This window comes from Mycetomoellerius zeteki, unplaced genomic scaffold (genome assembly GCF_001594055.1).
Source record: "Mycetomoellerius zeteki isolate Tzet28-1 unplaced genomic scaffold, Tzet1.0 scaffold506, whole genome shotgun sequence".
Lineage (NCBI taxonomy): Eukaryota > Metazoa > Arthropoda > Insecta > Hymenoptera > Formicidae > Mycetomoellerius > Mycetomoellerius zeteki.
Genome location: NW_017257508.1, coordinates 393,323 through 413,789, shown reverse-complemented (window position 1 = coordinate 413,789; position 20,467 = coordinate 393,323). Strand labels below are relative to the sequence as shown.

Here is a 20,467-nt window from a genome sequence, read left to right as displayed (position 1 = left end):
GTGTGTGTGTGTTCACATAATATCCAATATTTTTTTATTTAAAATATGAGAATATACTTTTATCAGATTAAAATAAATGAAATTCCGTATTTAAAATTTTTTTTTAAATAATTTTAAATACAGTTTTAAACATTAGATTTTTAACTTGTCTAAGTGAACTTAAATATTGAATAATTAACGTCTTTAACTTAAATAATGATTTTAAAAACTTTTAATATTATTTTTGCAAATCATTTGTCAATATATAGTTAATAAATAAATTATATATCTTTTCAAACATTCTGTGTAATCCTAAATAATTTTTTAAGTGTATCTTATTTCTGAACAGACTGTAAATAAATCGTTTTATAAACGATTGGCTGTCAATGATGACATCTCGCAAATGCATATGCTGATTTTTTTTTAGACTTTGTCAGTGTCAGACTAAATATAAATAGAAGAAGAGTTTTGAAAAAAATGGAAGGAGCCACAATATCAAGATAACTTTTTTACTCGATTCCTTCCCAACTCGGAAGCGTCATTATTTTGCAGTCTAAGACATCCTTACAGCTATTGTTTCATTATAGCGCGTCCTTCACAATTACGGGCTTCTTGAGTAATTAGATGGAAGGAGTGGGAAGATGAGATATAATTAAAATACCTTCTACTTCTTTGTCATTATTAACTTCTTCGAGAAGAAAAATTGCATAAAGCTTTATTTTTTGTATATTTCAAATTTATTTTAGAAATATATAGTTTTAAATTATTTATGTTCTACATTGTGCGCATAATAATAAATATTATAAGTTATTATTTTTAAAAAATAATATTATATCATAAAATTCGTTGATTTTGTCCTTTTGTTTAGCTCTTTTATTTAAATAAATTTATTTGAAATTTGTGAATTATGAGAGAAATCATTTTATTTAACAATTTTATAAAAATTAAAAAATTTAGAAACTGTCATTATTTTATTAACTATTACGTTTATAAATAATTATGTAAACATTATAATGTTGAAAAAGGAGCATGTTTACAATTAGCAATAAGATTTTTTTCGCTGAGATTTATGCAGGGCAATGGCCTAAACTGATACATACATTCAGTTGCAACTGCTCCCATGTGCTGTAAGCGCACATGCGTGAAAAGTATAAATGACGAAAGTATAAATGACATGCATATTCGTACAGATCATACTGTGTTGCAATGTGCATTTGTGTGTGCGTATTTATTAAAGATTTTATTAAGAAATCAAAGTAGTACAAAAAATGTGCTCAGTAATTAACTTAAAAAAAATTAATTCTCTCATAACTTCTTATACTTTTTTAAAATGTATTAATCATTAAAATTTTTATCATGAGATATATCATATAAAATATGTTGGAAAATTGTAGGATATTTTAAAATAAGAAAAGCAATAAAAAGATTATTGTAAAAAATCAACAAATATATAAAAATGTATACTGATTAATTAATTAAATATCACTCTCGATATAACCCATCAACAGAGAAATTAAATGTGGATTGGATGTACGTTGCAGATATAGATACAATTTATGTATATCTTAGATAGGACTTCTTATTTTGATATTGCTCAAAATTGTTACGTTTATTGCCACTTGGTAAAGTTACATTTGCAAAGTTCCACGGCGAACTAGCATCGAAAGATATTACCATTTTATCAAGACTCGACACATGGATCTGACAGTCACATATTTATTCTATGTACTCCGTAGCATCCTTTTATTTTATGGAAACTGTTATTTCGAAAATTCTTTGTATTTTCCGATAATCTTTGCTTGTCTTTTGCAGTGCTTGAGAATATAACTCTCTTATATTTATGCGTTTTTTATAAGTACATACACAATTGCAATTGAATTTTGCAATAAAAAAATAATCTTTTTGAGTGATTGTTACTATTATTATTATTGTATTGTAAATTATCAAACGTTATATTAATTTTTATCTGTAATAATTTTAATAAAATAGCAGATAAAATATTTTATTCTGAAATTTGTTTTACCATATATGGAATAATCTTTAATATGCTGGAAAAAATAGACCAGATAAAATGAAATTTACTTTCGTACTTAATTTAATTAAAGTTTTATCATGGAAATAACGATGAACTATTGCGCAAATTTTCTGGAAAAAAGTATTCATCGACCAAATTTGTAAATGAATCACGCGTCAAGATAAGCCTCCACGTCTAATTACGAATTAAGTTTCGACATACGTGCGGGCATCGCCATTAATTTCACCGCGATTCGGTAATCTGCGCGCACAAGAGAGGAATGCAGAGTACCTGCCACGATTAATTCACCCCTTTCGTTATCTCTTTGCCAGTGCCAAAGCATAACGGTGTACTTAAGATTACTTACTTTGTTTCTCTTTTTTTATTCTATCTCTCTTTTCTCTCTCTATTCTTTTAACATTTTCTAGTTCACCTTTTTCAGTTTTTTTATTATATTTTGGAATTTTTTTATTATATTTTGGAATAACTTCTGTATATCTGTTTTGATTTTATAAATCTTTACATACAGACATGTTATAAAGTTTTTCTATTAAATTTATTTATTAATTTCTTTTAATTTTATTTATTTAGTTTCAATTTAATTTTACATAAATGTTTATGTTAAAATATAACACGTGATAATGTTCTTTATGATATAAAGTTATAAAAATTTAAACAAAAAACATTCCTAGAAATGGAAATGTGATTTTGTATATAAATATGAATTTAATCTCTCTTCCTCTCTCTCTCTCTCTTCCTCTCTCTCCCTCTCTCTCCCTCTATCCCCCTCTCTCTCCCTCTCTCTCCCTTTCTCTCCCTCTCTCTCCCTCTCTCTCTATGTATTTGAATTTCATAAATCTTTGGATCATAAATAAAAATGTGTATTAAATTCTTAGGATGAAAACAGAAATTAATTCCCAAGATCTTATATAAACAGTGTAAGTCTGTCACAATTAGTAATTAAATTTGATAAGGTCACACATGCAGGGAAATTATATAATAATACTATAACAACTTATATAAATTATGGAACACATGAAGCAAATTCTACAATTCATGAGAGACATAAGGGAAATAAAGAAATAGATTTTTTAAAAATTACGAATTCGCAGAATTAAAAAGGAGGATAAATTAATATTTGAAATAAGGTCAACAGTGATATGAGTCAATGAAACATTAGTTGAAAGAGTTAAGACGAATAGAGTGTAGGCGGTGCTGTGAAAAGGATAAAACTAAAAAAAACCTGTTTTCTTCTCGAAGGAGCGTTCAGCTTCCGAAGGTACCTGCGGAGTTTAATCCCCGCAGAATAGGACTTGTCTGGTGATAGGCAAATCAGGAAAGTAAGGTTTTTGTTGCTCTTACGATTCCTATTATTGTTTACTATTATTTATTATTATTATTATTATTTATTGTACACTGATATATACACGCGCATTGATTCTATTTTTTTAAATTTATTTTCTATCTAATTATTTTAAAATATATTTTATATTAAAGAAATATAAAAACAGGAATATTAGCTTTTATTTTTATATCTTCCATATATATATTACCGTGTTTAATCTTTTTCACGAATTACTTCTCTAAAACAATTTTTCTATAGTGCCACAGAAACAATTTTTCTATCATGCTTTTGGCAGTTTTCCAACTATCAATATAAATAACATGAAATTTTTCTATTTGTTTATTATAATCGATTACAGCCTGTATCCTTGTGGCTATAATGTATTTCCTTGGAATCAATGTGTTGGCTGTTCCACATGGTTCAATATTAGTGAGCATCATTGTAATTGACAAAGGCTCTGGCTACTGAAATGATCACATTCAATCGGCTTTCTCGCAAGAACAGAACATAAATAAAGTACCGCACGCATTAAACATCTTACTTTGCGATTCCAGAAAACCGGTTATGTAACTAATCTCGTATCCGGAAGTTAGTATAGAACAACGAGACCAGTTCCTAGTGTGAACCGAGCACCGAGTATCGTGTGTCATCCGGCTGGGACGGGAACTAAGTATCTGCTCAAAAAAACGAAAACACGTGCTAAAAGAGCATTCCAAAGAAATACTTCCAATCGTAGGTACTGTCAGAATCAATCATATCGTAGAAGATTGTGGTGTTAAGGTAGAAACAATTTCAAATCGACTTCGACTAGTTAGTTGATTAGTTGATCTATATAGTCTATAAACATCGTTTATATATAAAGAAAGAAATCAAATTCACTTATATTTGCGGTAAGTGATTAATTATTTTTAAATAAAAAGATCTTTAAATACCGATATTGCAGTTAATTAAAGATCTTTTTTTTATTGAGTGGAGTGTAAAATATAATTTAATAAAACTGGGAATTGGATATGATATTTAATTAACTTAAATTAAGTTCAATTTTGTTATAAAAGGTAGGAAAAATTCATATATATACATATACTAGAACATAAATCTTTCCTCTATCACATTTCCAGATAAAAATAATAAATGTAAACTATTAGGATTAGTTGTCATTTTATTACAATGATCAATTGATTGCTTAATTAATATGATTTTCTAAATTAATAAACAAAATAGATGGTGTAAATTATTATTGTTATTAAAGTCTACTTTATATACATTAAATATGCATTTCTGTATATTATATTGCATTCACGTAACAATAAGTTTCTAGATGCATTAATTACACCGTTAGCTTGTAGAGATTGTTGAAACTAGTTCATAGCTCTATAAATAATTCCATTTCACTGTTTATGACTTTATAAATTATTTTATTTCTCTACAATGCAGATAATTTAAAATAATATTAACGACATTTTTATATATATTTTACAATATCTATTTTCACATACAAAAATAAACAAAAAGTTTGTTTAATTTACAATGTGTGTATATACAGGATGAGCCAAAAGTATTGGACCTGCTAAATATCTCGAAAACAAAATATTTGAGTAAAATTGATCAACCTATATATCTCGAAAAGTACTTATTTAAAAAACGCTTTATTGTAGTGTTTCAAAAAATAAAATCGATAAAAAATAGGTGATTCAATTACAAATTTTAAAGTTGACTTTGAGAGCTTCCTTAGCGCTTAAATAAAGATTGTCATTTGATACATTTGATGAAAAATTCTACTTTTATATAAAACATTCGTTTTCAAATGTTTTGTTTTCTAAAATATTTAGTCTATTTGTGATATTTTTTTCTCATCTTGCACATATACAATAATTAATTTGTATGTATTTGACTTTTGCGCTTTTCAAAAAATTTTCTATCTTTCCATGAAGTTGAAATATCTTTGAAAACATTGAAATATTACCTTGGCAAGCTTATATTTAACGACCGAAACACTGGTCAGATGCATGGTACGTGACTACACAATCAAGTGCAACAGTGCTCAGCCTCCCTTAGGTGATGGAGAGAAATCTTGGAGTTCAGCCTCTGAGAGAGAGAGAGAGAGAGAGAGCGCAGCCTCCTCCATTTCAACTTATCCGCTATTGTATCTTAGATTAACGGTACCCGAAGAGTCGTGCACGACTTGAGAGAACGTGCACAAACGGATAAAAACGATAATAAGAAATGAAGTTAGGCACGAAAACATTTTTTTGAACGAGATCAAAAAATATATTACAAGTTAAGAATATCCTGTGATCTTTACACATATCTTTGATTTTGTAATTATTAGAAAATTCTTTCCTTGATTATTGAAATTCATAAATGCTTTTAAAACGTATTAAATAATATCATTAATTGAAATATTGTAAACCAAATGAATAGAAATGTTACATTAAATTCTAACATTTCTAACATAATATAAATTATTAAAAGAAAATATCAATTATGTTTCCATAATTGCAAAAATTCCTAGATATGTAAAATGAAAAGCAATTTATTGTAATGTGCTTATTTTTATAATTTTATATTACATTTTTATTATGAAGAAAAAGAGAGAGAGAGAGAGAGTACTGTTTTAAAGTATTATCGCAATAAATTATATTGGTATCATCATATTTTAACGAAGCTTCCTGTTTGATTCTTGAAGATGCTTCCTCTTCAAACGAAGCAGTGCACCTACAGCAGCGTTTGCGGAGCCTCAGCACGGAACTGGTGACCCTGAGGAACCGGCTGCACGTAAGTCAACCCGCGAACGCATCAGGGCCGACAGGCGGTACCTCTGGACCCCTATCGAAGAGCCCGGAAAAAGGTGGACCCGCTTCACCTGCACCCGCAGTACCCCCAAGAACCACCCTACCGCCCAGTGGCACAGTATCTCATGGAATCGGTCATCCTGCGAGTCACACATTGACAGCTTCCGTAATTGTTCATCCGCATGTCAATCATGCTAGTGCAAACACGCTCAACCATAACTCAACCGCAACAAATAACTTAATATCTGGTTAGTACATGGACATCTGTTCCATTACTATGACCCTGCATTAAAAGATTTTATGGATAATCTTTTACAGATCCTTATTATATGAAAATATTAATTACTTAATAGAATCTTCAATTCCATCATAATTTTAACAATAAGAAAATATCAACTAATTATATGTAATTGTAACATTAAAAATATCAACTAATTATATGTAATTGTAACATTAAAAATATGCTATTACTATTTTGCTGCATTCAAAAAAAATAGTATACCATCTTCTCAAGTACTAAACAATTCTGTAGAGTAATAAAAAAATAAGACAATCTGTTGTAATTAATGATAATTAATAGTTATTAATGGTTTTTTAATGGTTCTTTTAATTAATAGTTATAAATATAATATTATTATAGTCATTAATTGTAAGAGAAAATTAATATTTGTTTAATTTTTCGATGTAAATTCTTTTCAGATCTAGATCCTTCGAAACGTCGCAACGGAGTATCTGATGATGGGATAGTATCCTGTGTGACAGCGTTAGGATGTCTTCGATCGCCACCGATCTCTAGCATCATTGCCGATGTGAAAAACGCAAAAAGTAATCAAAATCAACATCGATGTCTCCCAAAAGCCACCGCGTCTTCGCCCGGCCCTGTGACTTCCACGGCCTTCGACGACCTCATTCATCTATCTGGACCTCTCACAGAAGATGCAGTACTTAAATGTCTTCAAGCTCGCTTCTGCGCCAAACAATATCATGTAAGATCAATGTGTTTGTTAAAATAGATAAGTAAAAATAGATAGCTCAACATTTGTAAAGCTTTCAAAAACTTGGGCATCGAAATCCTTCATGGAGGAAAAAAAGTACATGAATTTCTCCTAATAAAATATGATTGTTAAGCGAATTGTAGTTAAATGGAATAATTAAACAGATTGATTAAGAATAAATTACACTTTGCCACATGTCAGTTGTATTAGCTATTTTTTAATAAAATAAATTTGCTTTGGAAAATATAAGATTGATTAAACTTATACAAAAATACACAACAATGCACAAGATTTCTTTTTAAGATTTTTATACACATTAAATATTTAGAACCAAGTTTATAATTTATGTAAAATTTTTTTTATATATAGATATTTTGGTAATATAAAAGTTACGTTCAGTGCATTAAACAGACATTTAATTTTAAATGTAACGAACATTTAAAAACGATAAATAACCACGGATCAAAAAAGTTTTTCCTGTAATTTTAGACTCTAAATATTCAAGGGAAATTTCAAAATCCAATCGTTCATGAATCGTATACACGCACGCGCGCACACACACACACACACACACACACACACACACACACACACACACGTGCGTACAAATACGAATGACGTGACTGTCCAGAGCGGAATGCAAAGAGGCGGTCTCGAATCATATTCGTAAGTACCTGAAAGTGTTATGTTGGTATTGCTCGCAATAACGCAACACAAGCATGGCTGATATATATTGCCATTAAGAATTCACCCTGTCTCTCGACTGGTTCGTGCATGCCACCCTGCCACAAGAAACCCACGCACAGGTGGCACGCACACTCGCATTCCGATGTGATCGGCCAAACCAACTTTAATTTCATATTTTCCTTATACTATATGATTGATTATATGATTGGATTATATGATTAATTATGTAATCGGATTTCTCATCAATCATGATCTTTTTCAACGATGATTGTTGCTTGAATTACTTTGGAAATATTTTTAATTTTAAAACTTAATGTTTATGTTTTAATATTTAAAAAAAGATATATGTATGAATACATACATATAATTCAAAAATTTACTAATTAATGTGAACATAAATTTTATCTTCAATTTATTAATTTATTAATTGAAATTTAGTTAAAACATTAATTACTCGATTTCTTTAGTTGTAAATGAAATTTGGTGTTTACCACAATATCTCATCTCGTATGTCGTTCATCATGATGGACAATTCTTCGTACAGCAGGCTATCGACTTTTTATACGAAAGGTTCGGTTTTTTTGAGGCTGTTCCTCGTTTAGGCGTTTTATTGAGAAACTCTTGATTTCTCCCTGATCTAAGTTCTGCAGGCAAGTGAAGATCTTTTTTCTCGTCGATTGCGGTTGGTTGAATACCTTATTCAATTGCAAAAAGCAAGTTGATTATATACTTACATAAATTCACTATACAATTTGTCAGACTTGAACTTCGATATTAAAAAGAAAACTTAAAGAATTTCTTCATCAATATCTTTAATCAACTAAATATATAATTTATAAAAAAAACAAATTATTTATAATAACTATACATTTTTTTCAGTTATAAACGTAGATTAAAGATTGATTGTAAATTGATTACGTTATAATTATTATTTATGAATATTAATTAACTACAAATATAAATCTTTAAACAAATAAAAAATTTTATTGTAATGTTAAGAAATTTAAACATATATTTGAAATTTTCAATAAGTTGTAATTGTTGATTTATTTTCTTCTGTAAAGATTATTCTATACCTATTATAAAAAGATTATAACATTTGTAATAAATTAATTATTATTAACAAGAGAAATAATTTGTTATTTAGATATAAAAAGGACACTGTTAAATCTATAATATCAAATTTAACTTAAAGTGAGTCGTCACTGCTCCTACTAAATATATTATTACTTTTACCAAAACGATAGTTAAATTTGACTATATCGTGTCAATTTAACACTGTATAGTGTCAAATATAACTATTGTTTTAGTATATATAGTATAGTATAAAATAACTATATGATCGAGTAAGAGCAGTGGCGACTCACGTTAAGTTAAATTTGACACTATAGATTTAACAGTAAAGCCAGAAACTCAAATATATTGTTTCTTTAAATATGTTCCGACATACGTGTATATTAAGAATAATAATAATAATAATATCATAAATAATTTAATTGATTAAATAACAGGTCCATTTAAGAAAAAAATGAAAATATTATTCCAGACAAACGTGGGTCCTATATTGGTTTGCGTAAATCCTTATACAGACGTTGGAAATCCATTAACCTTAACGAGCACCAGGTCGGTACCATTAGCACCTCAATTGAACAAGGTCGTCCAGGAAGCCGTAAGGCAGCAATCGGAGACCGGGTATCCGCAGGCGATTATTCTTTCTGGTAAGATTCTTAACAAACTCCATCTTCTTTCGTTTTTCGAACATGAAGATTTCTAGAACTTCTTCTGCAGGGACAAGTGGTTCCGGAAAAACGTACGCTTCGATGCTATTACTTAGGCAACTCTTCGACGTCGCCGGCGGCGGACCGGAAACGGACGCTTTCAAACACCTAGCGGCAGCCTTCACGGTCCTCAGATCCTTGGGCTCAGCGAAAACCGCCACAAACTCGGAGAGCTCAAGGATAGTAAGTAGTTTACTTCGAAATGTATGAGACAGATGAAAATAGAAGACAAGAGAAAAAGAGAAGAGAAATAGGATTATAAAAAAAGAATTTAGACACATCAAAATATTAATATTAGAAATATTATGAACAACAATATGATAAAAAACAATAAATATGATGACAATGGTAAGAACAGCATTATTTAATAATAATTAGTGTAAAAATTATAACTACAATTTTATTATATCTCTTTAGGGCCATTTCATCGAGGTTCAGGTGACGGATGGTGCTTTATACAGAACAAAAATTCATTGTTACTTCTTAGACCAGACAAGGGTAATCAGACCGTTGTCAGACGAAAAGAACTATCATATATTTTATCAGATGTTAGCTGGATTGTCTCACGATGAGCGAGGTAATGCAGTTAATTATAATAATATTATAATATATTATAATTAATGCAAATAATTATAATAAAATTATATCACGTAACTATTAATCAAAAACAATTAATAACAATTTATGGGCTGAGATATAAATTACCCTAGATAATTTTTGCAGTTAAATTAAATTTAGAGGGATATAATCTCAAAAACTTGAGGTATCTTCAACATGGCGATACGCGACAAGACGAAGCTGAAGATGCCATTCGATTTCAAGCGTGGAAAGCTTGTTTAGGTACGTAATTAATAAATGGAAAAAGCAATATAAAATTTAACTTTAAGAATGTTCATTGATTTAATAAATCTTCTTGTGATACATAATTAAATTAACTTAAATTTAAAAAAATTAATTTACTAATTTTTCATTTCTAATATTGATTATAGTTTTTACAAAAGAAACATTAGGTTTTTCATGATTTTTATCCATGATACTTTATCTTTGATTTTTCCCCAGGCGTTTTAGGCATCCCATTTTTGGACGTCGTGAGAGTCCTAGCAGCGGTGCTCATCCTTGGAAACGTCGGTTTTACAGATGGTCCTGGTGTGGAAGTTGGAGTAATTGGTGAGAACGAATTATCCTCTGTAGCTACACTCCTGGGAGTTCCTCCGCCAGCCTTATTAAGAGGGCTCACCTCGAGGACTCATAATGCGCGCGGCCAGCTCGTTAAATCTGTCTGCGACGCCAACATGGTAGTGCTATCAGACTTACTTTATGAGATGAAACAGTGACAAGTAATGTTCCATCTTGTTGTAAATTAATATTTGCGGATCAAGAAATTCTTTGATCTCGGAATCTCTAACAAAAAGTCACAAATTTGACTCTTGAGACACTAAATATTTAAATTCTGCATTAAAATAATATATTACAATTTTATTTTATATAATTTAAAATTACTATTGCATTGTAACGAAATTACATTATTTATTTTCAATATATATACTTTTATGTTACTGGCCCCATAAATTTAATACGACTAAAATGCTTATGTGTGAGCCGCGGATGTTGGTGCGTCAATTAAATATTCATAACGTGATACATACATTCGCAAATTTATTGTACTTATCATACAATTTTCTTGTATTAGATTCTTCAGTTACACAATTACATAAATCTTAAACCTTCTTTCACGAGTAGATAATTCTTCCACGCAAATTGATCTTATACTTTTCAAATATATTAAATTATTCTAAATAGTGATATTCTTAAATCAATTCTTGCATTCTAATTTTGAGATTTTAATTATCTGGATTATTACGTATGTCGGATTTCTGCATAAACTAAATTAATTTTTCTATAAACACTTTATCTTATAATTTTTGAATTAAAAGATAAAACACTGATTCTCTTTATTGCAAAAGTTTTATTTCAAGATATTTTATATACATATATGTAATTTAATATTTTACTTAATATTTTATTTAATAACTTTATTCTTCAATGGCGAATGAGGTTTAATGTGGATAGTTGGAAAATCTTTTATCTTTAATTTATATATTCTCATGTTTTAATCGATTAATTCTTATTTACTATATTATTAAACAAAATGTAATTTAAAAAAACATTTAAGAAATCACACATTTTCTCTGTTACAAACTTATTTTTAATTGAGTAGGGTAGAGCGGGGCTATTTGAGCATAGGGGCAAGTTGATCAAATACAAATATCTAAATAACTAAAATATGTATAGATACGTCTATGCTTGCGTAATGTAGCACAAAGACAGAGATACCTTAATACAATAATCTGTGTCCGGTTGTCAACAGCCAAATACGTGCGCTTTTTCGTTTTTGTATATCAAAATTAAGATTATTAGGTGAGTATTCTTTTCGATCTACATGATAATTAAAGCAATTAGTAATAATCAAATATATTTTTTGGATATAAGTTATTATCGTATTTTTTAACTTTAATGTTTAAGTTGCTTTTTATTTACGGTTTTTCAGTTATAAAAAGGTATTTCAGTCAACACACCGATATGGGCCAGTATCTCATAACTAACCTTATAAACTCAGCTACTTAAATGAAATCTGTCTTTATCCTTTTTATTCTATGTTAACGATTAAACATATATTTTAGGTTTAATTATTATTATAAATAGTAAAGATTTTCTAATTTTGTCAATTAAAGCATTTAAAAAGAAAGAATATTACAAATTATTATATTTAAGATGCAAATAATAAAAATTTGATTAATATACACATAATCCTTTCTTGATTTTAATAATATATAACCTCATTAAACGATTATCTTCATGACTCAACTAATCCTTCGAGGATACTCAATATGCCCCACAGATGGGGCATATTGGTCCACTTTGCATCCATGTAATTAACGTAATTTTTTTCTTATTTAGGAGATATTAAGGATTTATATATATATATATATATAAGTACTTAACTATTGAGCCAGATGAACATGCAACGTTTTAAAGCATTTACTATTAATTTATCATAATTGTATGAAGATTTATAATTTAAAGAAAAAGTGTCACACACTAGCCCCACTTTACCCTAATATAAAGACCAAATGTGCAAAAAATTGCCTAACATTGTAAACATTACAGTGAATATTATATTATAATGAAATAAAAAATGTTTATATATGCAGTCTAACATGACCAGGGATTCGCTGGCAAAAGCCCTTTATTGCCGCACTGTAGCTACGATAGTGAGACGAGCCAACAGCTTGAAGAGACTTGGTTCGACTCTCGGCACCCTCTCATCGGATTCCAATGAATCTGTTCATAACCAAGCGGATGTTACTAGCCAACATGCCTCTACATTCAGCAGGTCTTTATTATAACACTCATTACAACAAATTTATTATGTATTATCTTGATTGTGATTTAATAATTTTTAAATGATATTATTATACAGTCTTGTTACGCTATATTATTAAATAAAATGAACAGAATGATTATTACAATTGAGAGTTAAATAATTAATTTGAAAGAGTTAATATTTGCTTAGAAGAACTTAATTTATTTAGATTGGTACAGTTTTCTAAATAATACTTATTGTTAGATATTATTTTAGAATCATAACATAAACTTCCTATTATGTGTGTGTATAGAAAAAAATTAAGCTAGAGATTTTTCAGGGGGAACAGGATCCAGAAGTATGACTGCTCTGAATAACGCCGTGCGACACGCCACGGACGGCTTCATCGGCATCCTGGACATGTTCGGATTTGAAGATCCTAAGCCAAGCCAGCTAGAGCACCTCTGCATCAATCTTTGCGCGGAGACGATGCAGCACTTCTACAACACTCACATATTCAAGAGCTCCATCGAGAGTTGTCGTGATGAAGGCATCCGGTGCGACGTCGAAGTCGACTATGTCGACAACGTGCCATGCATTGATCTCATTTCTTCCTTGGTAAGTCCTTTGTATCGAAGACAATAATTCAGTAATCGTTGCTTATTTAAATATCTTACGCTCGCGCCATTTTCAAATAAACTTAAATTAACTACTAATACAAACAGTTAATTCTTGTATTTTTCGATATTGTGCTCATGTACGGAAAATAATAGTGTTAATAAATCAGGAAATGCAAAGTTTTTTTATATTTTTATATTTTAAACACATAAATGTATTATTTAAATAAAAATATTACGTTTCTTTAGTTTTATTATTAACCCAGACAGCAAACTGATGTTATTTATCGTCTTGAACATCTATTGTCTTGCTACCTAGGAAATTTCTCTATAAAGGTGTGTTTGTTTTATGTATTAATTATGTACGTGTTAATTAGGTGTGTGTGTCATTTTATTTACAGCGTACCGGATTGCTAAGTATGTTAGATGTGGAAGGCTCTATACATGGAACCGCAGAAAGTTACGTTGCCAAAGTGAAGGTGCAGCACAAGCAAAATCCTCGGTTATTTGAACCAAGGACCGTTGACTGTAGATCTTTCGGTATTCAGCACTTTGCAGGAAGAGTCACCTACGACACTTCAGACTTCTTAGGTACATAAAATTTCTCTCTTATTGCATTTAATAATGATTCTAGAATATTGTGAAATATTGTATATTGTGAACAATTAATTAATAATTAGCATGATAATATCAGTGTGTAACAATTTATGTGAAATATATTATGTAATATAATATAATATAATAATTATATATGTCAATAAGAGTAAATTACAATTATATAATAATTGTACTCTCTTATTTGTTACACATAAATTTAAATGAATAAACCCTTCTTTGGTTAATCATCACATTCAATCCATTCCATTTTTAAAGATACAAATAAGGATGTTGTCCCTGATGACTTGGTAGCAGTTTTCTACAAACATACTTGCAGTTTCGGATTTGCTACTCACTTGTTCGGTAGTGAGTTGAAAGCATTATACGCGAGCGATACTGTACCTAGGGGTGTTAGTTTTCGAATATCACCAACTTCTCACACCGATCTGTAAGTAATCATCGATGTAACGATAAATTACTATAAAAATTGATGCACTATATTTTATTTTGATAAATAATATTAATATTTCGATGTATATATACCTACTTATCAAAGAAATCATTTTTTTCACGTTTGATTTCAGATAATTTTTTTTCTCTCTTTTTCTGCAAAAATTTGGATTGTTGTAATTATCAAAACATCTTCATTAGTGATAAACTTGAAATGTATGCAAATAATTTCTACATTGTAATATAATTATTTAAACATGATCAACGTTTTTATTAGTAGAGGAGAAGGAGGTATTATGGCACCCCAGTTACATTTTACACAATAACTATGTTAATAATCAATATTTAAGTTTAAAAATTGACAATTACATTCGTTAAAATGTTGTTGAATCGATTCTGGATTCAAAGTTACGAAATATTTATTACTTAGGATACTATTAATAAAAATGTTGCGACACTGCATAATGAGTCGAAAAAAAAATTAGTTGGTAATGGCCTTCCATATAGCCTTAAAATATTAGTTTTGTTTAGAAAACAGTATTTGGTTACAGAATTAACAAAAAAGTAAAACATTTTAAAATGTATTCAAATGAATGTACAATATATACATTTACATAACTTCTGCATATAAGCTGCTCAGTACTAAAAATCTCAGTACTAAAAATAGTACACGTAATATAAACTATAGATTAACAGTAGAACTACAATTGATTATCAAATAATTATTTGAATATGAAAATCTCAAAAAAAGAGGTCGTGAGTAATCAATACCTATAGAGGGCCACATTAGCAAAATGCCATGCTATTTAAATTTGCATAACTCAAAATATATACAATCAAGTAATATGCTTAAATAGCATATGTATAACACACTCAAAAATACGTATATTCATGTGATAATACGTTCAAGTTTAAGAAAACTGAGGGGGGAAGTAAGTGTAATTAAATGCTAAAATGTACCTCAGAAACGTTTCGAAATACTTGAAAGTAAAAATGCGTTATAATAAGTGCTTATATTGTATTTATTGAGTATTGGTAATATTAGCGTCATGGTGTAACGGCGAGCTACTGAAATAATAATTTCATAAATAATCATTAGGATTCGCTATATAATAGCGGAGATATTAAGGAAGGCCACAATATATACATTGACCATAATACCACCTCCTCTAATTATAACCGTGACGATTTGATTATTAAATTTCAAAGAAATTAGCGCAGAAAAAAATAAAAGTTATTCTTCACAGTTTAAATGGAGACGAGCCAATATCAACGTTGACACAGGACTTTCATACGAGGTTAGATAATCTCTTGAGGACCCTTGTCCATGCTAGACCGCACTTCGTCAGATGCATCCGTAGCAATAGCACCGAGACGCCAATGCACCTCGACAGGGGAGTTACGATGCGCCAAATACGTTCATTGCAGGTTCTGGAAACAGTAAACCTTATGGCGGGAGGTAAGATAGCGCAAAATTTTCTTTTAATCAAGTGAAAACATTCAAATTTATTAAGAAAATCTTTATTCGTCTAATAATAATAAAAAATTTTTAATCACGATAAATAAATCAAAGTAAAAAAGAAACAGATAATATGTGATAATTACAAATATGTAACATGCTTATATAACATATGATTAATTCATAACAAATTAATAATAAAAATATTTACTTTTCACTTTTTCTTTATATTTTATTAAAAATAATTTTATTTGAATAAAAACAGCACTTTTATTTAATCAAAATTAATTATACGGTATAATATTGAAGCTAATATATATGATGGCTCATATAGGATATCCGCATAGGATGCGATTTAAAGCCTTCAATGCGAGATATAGGTTGATCGCACCTTTCAAACAACTGCGTCGCGCCGAGGAGCAGGCTGTCGAGGACACGAAATTGATTTTACAAAATGCGCAGCAGCTAAAGAGTAAGTTTGGCGCCAGCACAAGCTGGGCTGTCGGCAAACGGCATATTTTTCTCAGCGAAGGTATCAGACAGCAGCTCGAAAATCTGCGGGCGGAAACACGAAGAAAAGCTGCTACAGCAATTCAGGTAAACATACCGTATTTTCAACAATTTCGCTATTTCTTCTTAAACATTGTTTATATAAACGCAATTTTTTCTCTTTCAACATTTAATAAAAATAATTATTTTTAAAACTTTGTTAGATAATGTTTGAGACTAGAGTGAGGTGTTTATTATACCTAATCTAATTGTCTCTACATCTAGAAGAAGAAAAATGGAATTTTTAAGTTAAGTTTATTTTAATTTTATTTCCAGACTACGTGGAGAGGATGGCGCGTACGAAAGAGATGGCCTTTGAGAAGAACAACCGTAGGAGTAACATGTGGCATTGGCCAGAAGAAACCTCAACAACCACCTACCGGAACCAATACCGGAACCGTTCAGAGGAATGTCACTGCTGGTACAGGAACTGGAACTGGCACTCGTCCAAGACCGCAACCAATCGCTGGCACACCTCCTCCCGATCCTTCGGAGAAATGCGCCGATCAGAAGATGATCCAACAAACTTGTACACTTTTTGGATTGGATTTAGTAAGTACCGAAATAACATGATTTCACAAAGAGAAAAATGTACAGTTCAAAGAAATATAAGAATATATAGCTTTTTATACATATGTGTTAGTATATTCTTTTTATGTTTCGATTATATATTTTTAAATCTAAATGTTATATGAGATAATAAAATGTTATAATGAAGCGTTTAATACTAGTATTTCAGTTATAATCGCAAATTTTGCGCAAATTTATCGTAAAATGTTGCAAGAGAAAACTTTCTAACTTAATATAATCCTTCTTTTATCATACAGGAACGGCCGCCACCTGTCCCTCCTAGTAGATCCTACACCGTGACCGGAAACACAAAACTTGGTTATCCGCAAACCAGGATTATGAAAATGCCTTTTCCAGGTAGGAAATGTCATTTAAAATAGTTTGGAAGGTAAAGCATTAATGTAATATAAAAATGTACATAAATAGTTTTGTTACGACTATACATAATATTTGGTTACGACTACAAAATATTAACTAATATTAATTTATTTCTTTATTAAATGGTTAAACAATTAATATAAATAGGGTAACTCCGGTATATACGCCGCACCTATCAAAAACTTAATTTATTACGTATTATTTACTATGTTTAAAGTAAACGAACTATATCAGTAAAAACATTGTACTGTCTACTACTATGAAAAAAATATTAAAAATCCGAAATATTTATTTTTCGTATTAAGAAATGAACTTTTTGAAACCCTTACATTTTTGCCGTCTATCCCACAGGGATGGGATATATAGCTACTCATAGAGGTGAGGGGGATATGTACGACTCATGAAAAATTTACAAATGCTTATAAATAAGACATAAAATGACACAATAACTTATAAAATGCGTTTATAAAGTTTTCATTAAGGAATAAGAATGATAAATATGTATATGAAGTAATAAATAATAATTACAATCTTCCTACATATGTTACAAGTGTTATGACATGAGGTATATATTTCATGTAATATATTTATTGCATTTAGTACACTGAATTCAATCTGCGCACTTTGTATGCTTTGGACATAAATCCCGTCCGCTAAAAATGCCGTATATCCCAAACAGGTGGGAAAACAACAAACTAAACAAAGAATACAAAAGCAAAGCACTTATATTTTGCTATAAAACATGCTTTACTTATTCCTCTACACATATGTATCACGAAATAACCACTAAGTCTTTTACACGCCCTACAGTGATCATTTTATATAGATTATAACTTATGATGGCGCTACTTATTGCAGTGACAAATCGATTCAACTCACAATAATTTCATTAATATTAACAGTAAGAAGCTGAAATCATAACACAATACTAATATAATATAAAGTCATGTAACAGAGTAGGGAAAATTACCACTACTCCTTCTATTTTTTCTGACTTCTGCGGCGTAAATCCCAGCGCGGCGTATTTGCCAGAGTTACCCTATATTATTAATATACTAAATTAATTCTTAGATATATACATATTTTTAATGAACTTCAAACACTGGACTTTTAAATTATTAATTTCAATTTTTATTTTATATCCAAAATTATATGATTAATTACATAATATAATAACATTTTAAAGAATGTTTTTCTAAGTATAATTTAATACATAATTTTCAGAAGAGGGCGAAGGTGAAGTAGTCTTATTGAAAGGAGAAACAGTTTTAGTCATAGGTGCGTCGCCCAGACGAGGCCATCTTGTTGTAGAGCATAATAATACTACACTACATGTGCCGTATCAATTCATGGAATTGAAACCCTGTAATATTAATGTTTAGTGGCATAATAATATTTATTTTGACTCCACTTTTAAAGACTTGAAAAAAGCTATTTATAATATTAATTTCTTCGTATAATTCAAAAAATTTATATTTGATTAAATTTCTTTATAAAAATACTTGTATAAAAATAGTCAGAAAAGTAAAAAGAAACTATAATTTTACTCCTACATTTCTAATATAAATAATATTCTTATATTATTCTACATTTATTCATCCTCTATGAACTAATTTAGAGCAAAATCTGGATAAAGTAAACATATGTATATGTATGTACACACACACGCACACACTATATGTGTGTATATATAATATATAAAATAAAATATAATAAAGTTTATAATAGATTTTTGAAAAAGCGGTATCATTTATTAATTTTTAAGATTATTTAATTTAAAAATAGATCAGTTAATATGTACGTACGTGGAAAAAGGAATTCGTACATATATTTCAACTGATTTACTCATAAATTAAATAAGCTTAAAAGATTGATAATAATATCGCTCTTTCAAAAGTCTATTTCATTATTTTCGTTTGATCTTATTAGTAATTATTTTTTGTAAATGAATATTTATCATACTTTTTTTAAAAAGAAAATAAGTTTGGCCATAGAGGATTGATAAAATAAAGTTATTAAATCTTCTTCAAGAGCTCGATCTGTATAACTTTTGTCTATTGTACACACTTTCCATGTGAGTTTGCTTGATCTCGATCATTCCTGTCGTCTCCCGTCTGCCAATTAATTGCCATAAGATCATCTCAGAGTACGCCGGCAAAAGTTAGGGTAGGTGATTAGTATTAAGAGAGCGCCGGCGGCATCACTCGCGGTGGAGTCAGCTCTAAAGGACAGTGAACTTGGTCCTCTAATTAATTACACCTCCTGTTAAACGAGCTTAACGCGGAAGTCACAGCGGCCGTGCTTATCGCTCATTTCAGACACGGCATACTGACTTACCCTAAGCTGTTCGTCTTCCATGTAGATAAGATTCTCGCGAAGAAGTCTAAGGTACCTGATAAGAAAAATGTAAGCCAAAAATGCAAGGATAATAAGTTAAAGTCAAACGAAATAATATGTGTTTTTGAGTTGTGATTGTGGTTTATATTAAAAAGTATATACGAGATTGAAGAAGATCGGTTTAACTAGATGTTAAGTTAACATTTTTAATAAATTATAATATTTTTACATAAAATTATAATTACAGTCTAATTCTTTTAATAAATTAGCAATTAATCTTTTTCACAGTATATATATCATATGTATAATTATTGACAATGTATTTCCAATGGTTAACAAATATATTTAATAACATTTTTGATACACTTTTCTACACCTTTATAAAGTACCTTTTATAAAGAAGTTATATATACTTCCTGTATTTTTTATTTCCACGGTATCTACATTCATTGCTAAAATACCAACGCTTGATGAATATTGTAATTCACTTCATCAGGGCGAGGAGCAACCTCTACCTAACTAACATTAGATCTAGACATGAAGATAAACAAACGAA

The 20,467-nt window shown here is 29.5% G+C and overlaps 1 protein-coding gene across 1 annotated transcript in view; it reads left to right on the top strand.

Annotated features, from left to right (window-relative positions):
• The window catches only part of dachs (unconventional myosin-IXb-like dachs), a 32,724-nt gene that overhangs the window by 1,486 nt on the left and 10,771 nt on the right, over window positions 1–20,467 (top strand). The window contains 16 exon segments of the mRNA XM_018455708.1: window positions 6,025–6,378; window positions 6,830–7,116; window positions 9,359–9,530; window positions 9,601–9,773; window positions 10,008–10,167; window positions 10,314–10,430; window positions 10,650–10,885; window positions 12,803–12,984; window positions 13,284–13,572; window positions 13,973–14,162; window positions 14,445–14,616; window positions 15,866–16,077; window positions 16,412–16,674; window positions 16,903–17,178; window positions 17,454–17,553; window positions 18,799–18,856. Coding sequence (XP_018311210.1) covers window positions 6,025–6,378; window positions 6,830–7,116; window positions 9,359–9,530; window positions 9,601–9,773; window positions 10,008–10,167; window positions 10,314–10,430; window positions 10,650–10,885; window positions 12,803–12,984; window positions 13,284–13,572; window positions 13,973–14,162; window positions 14,445–14,616; window positions 15,866–16,077; window positions 16,412–16,674; window positions 16,903–17,178; window positions 17,454–17,553; window positions 18,799–18,856 — 3,241 coding nt within the window.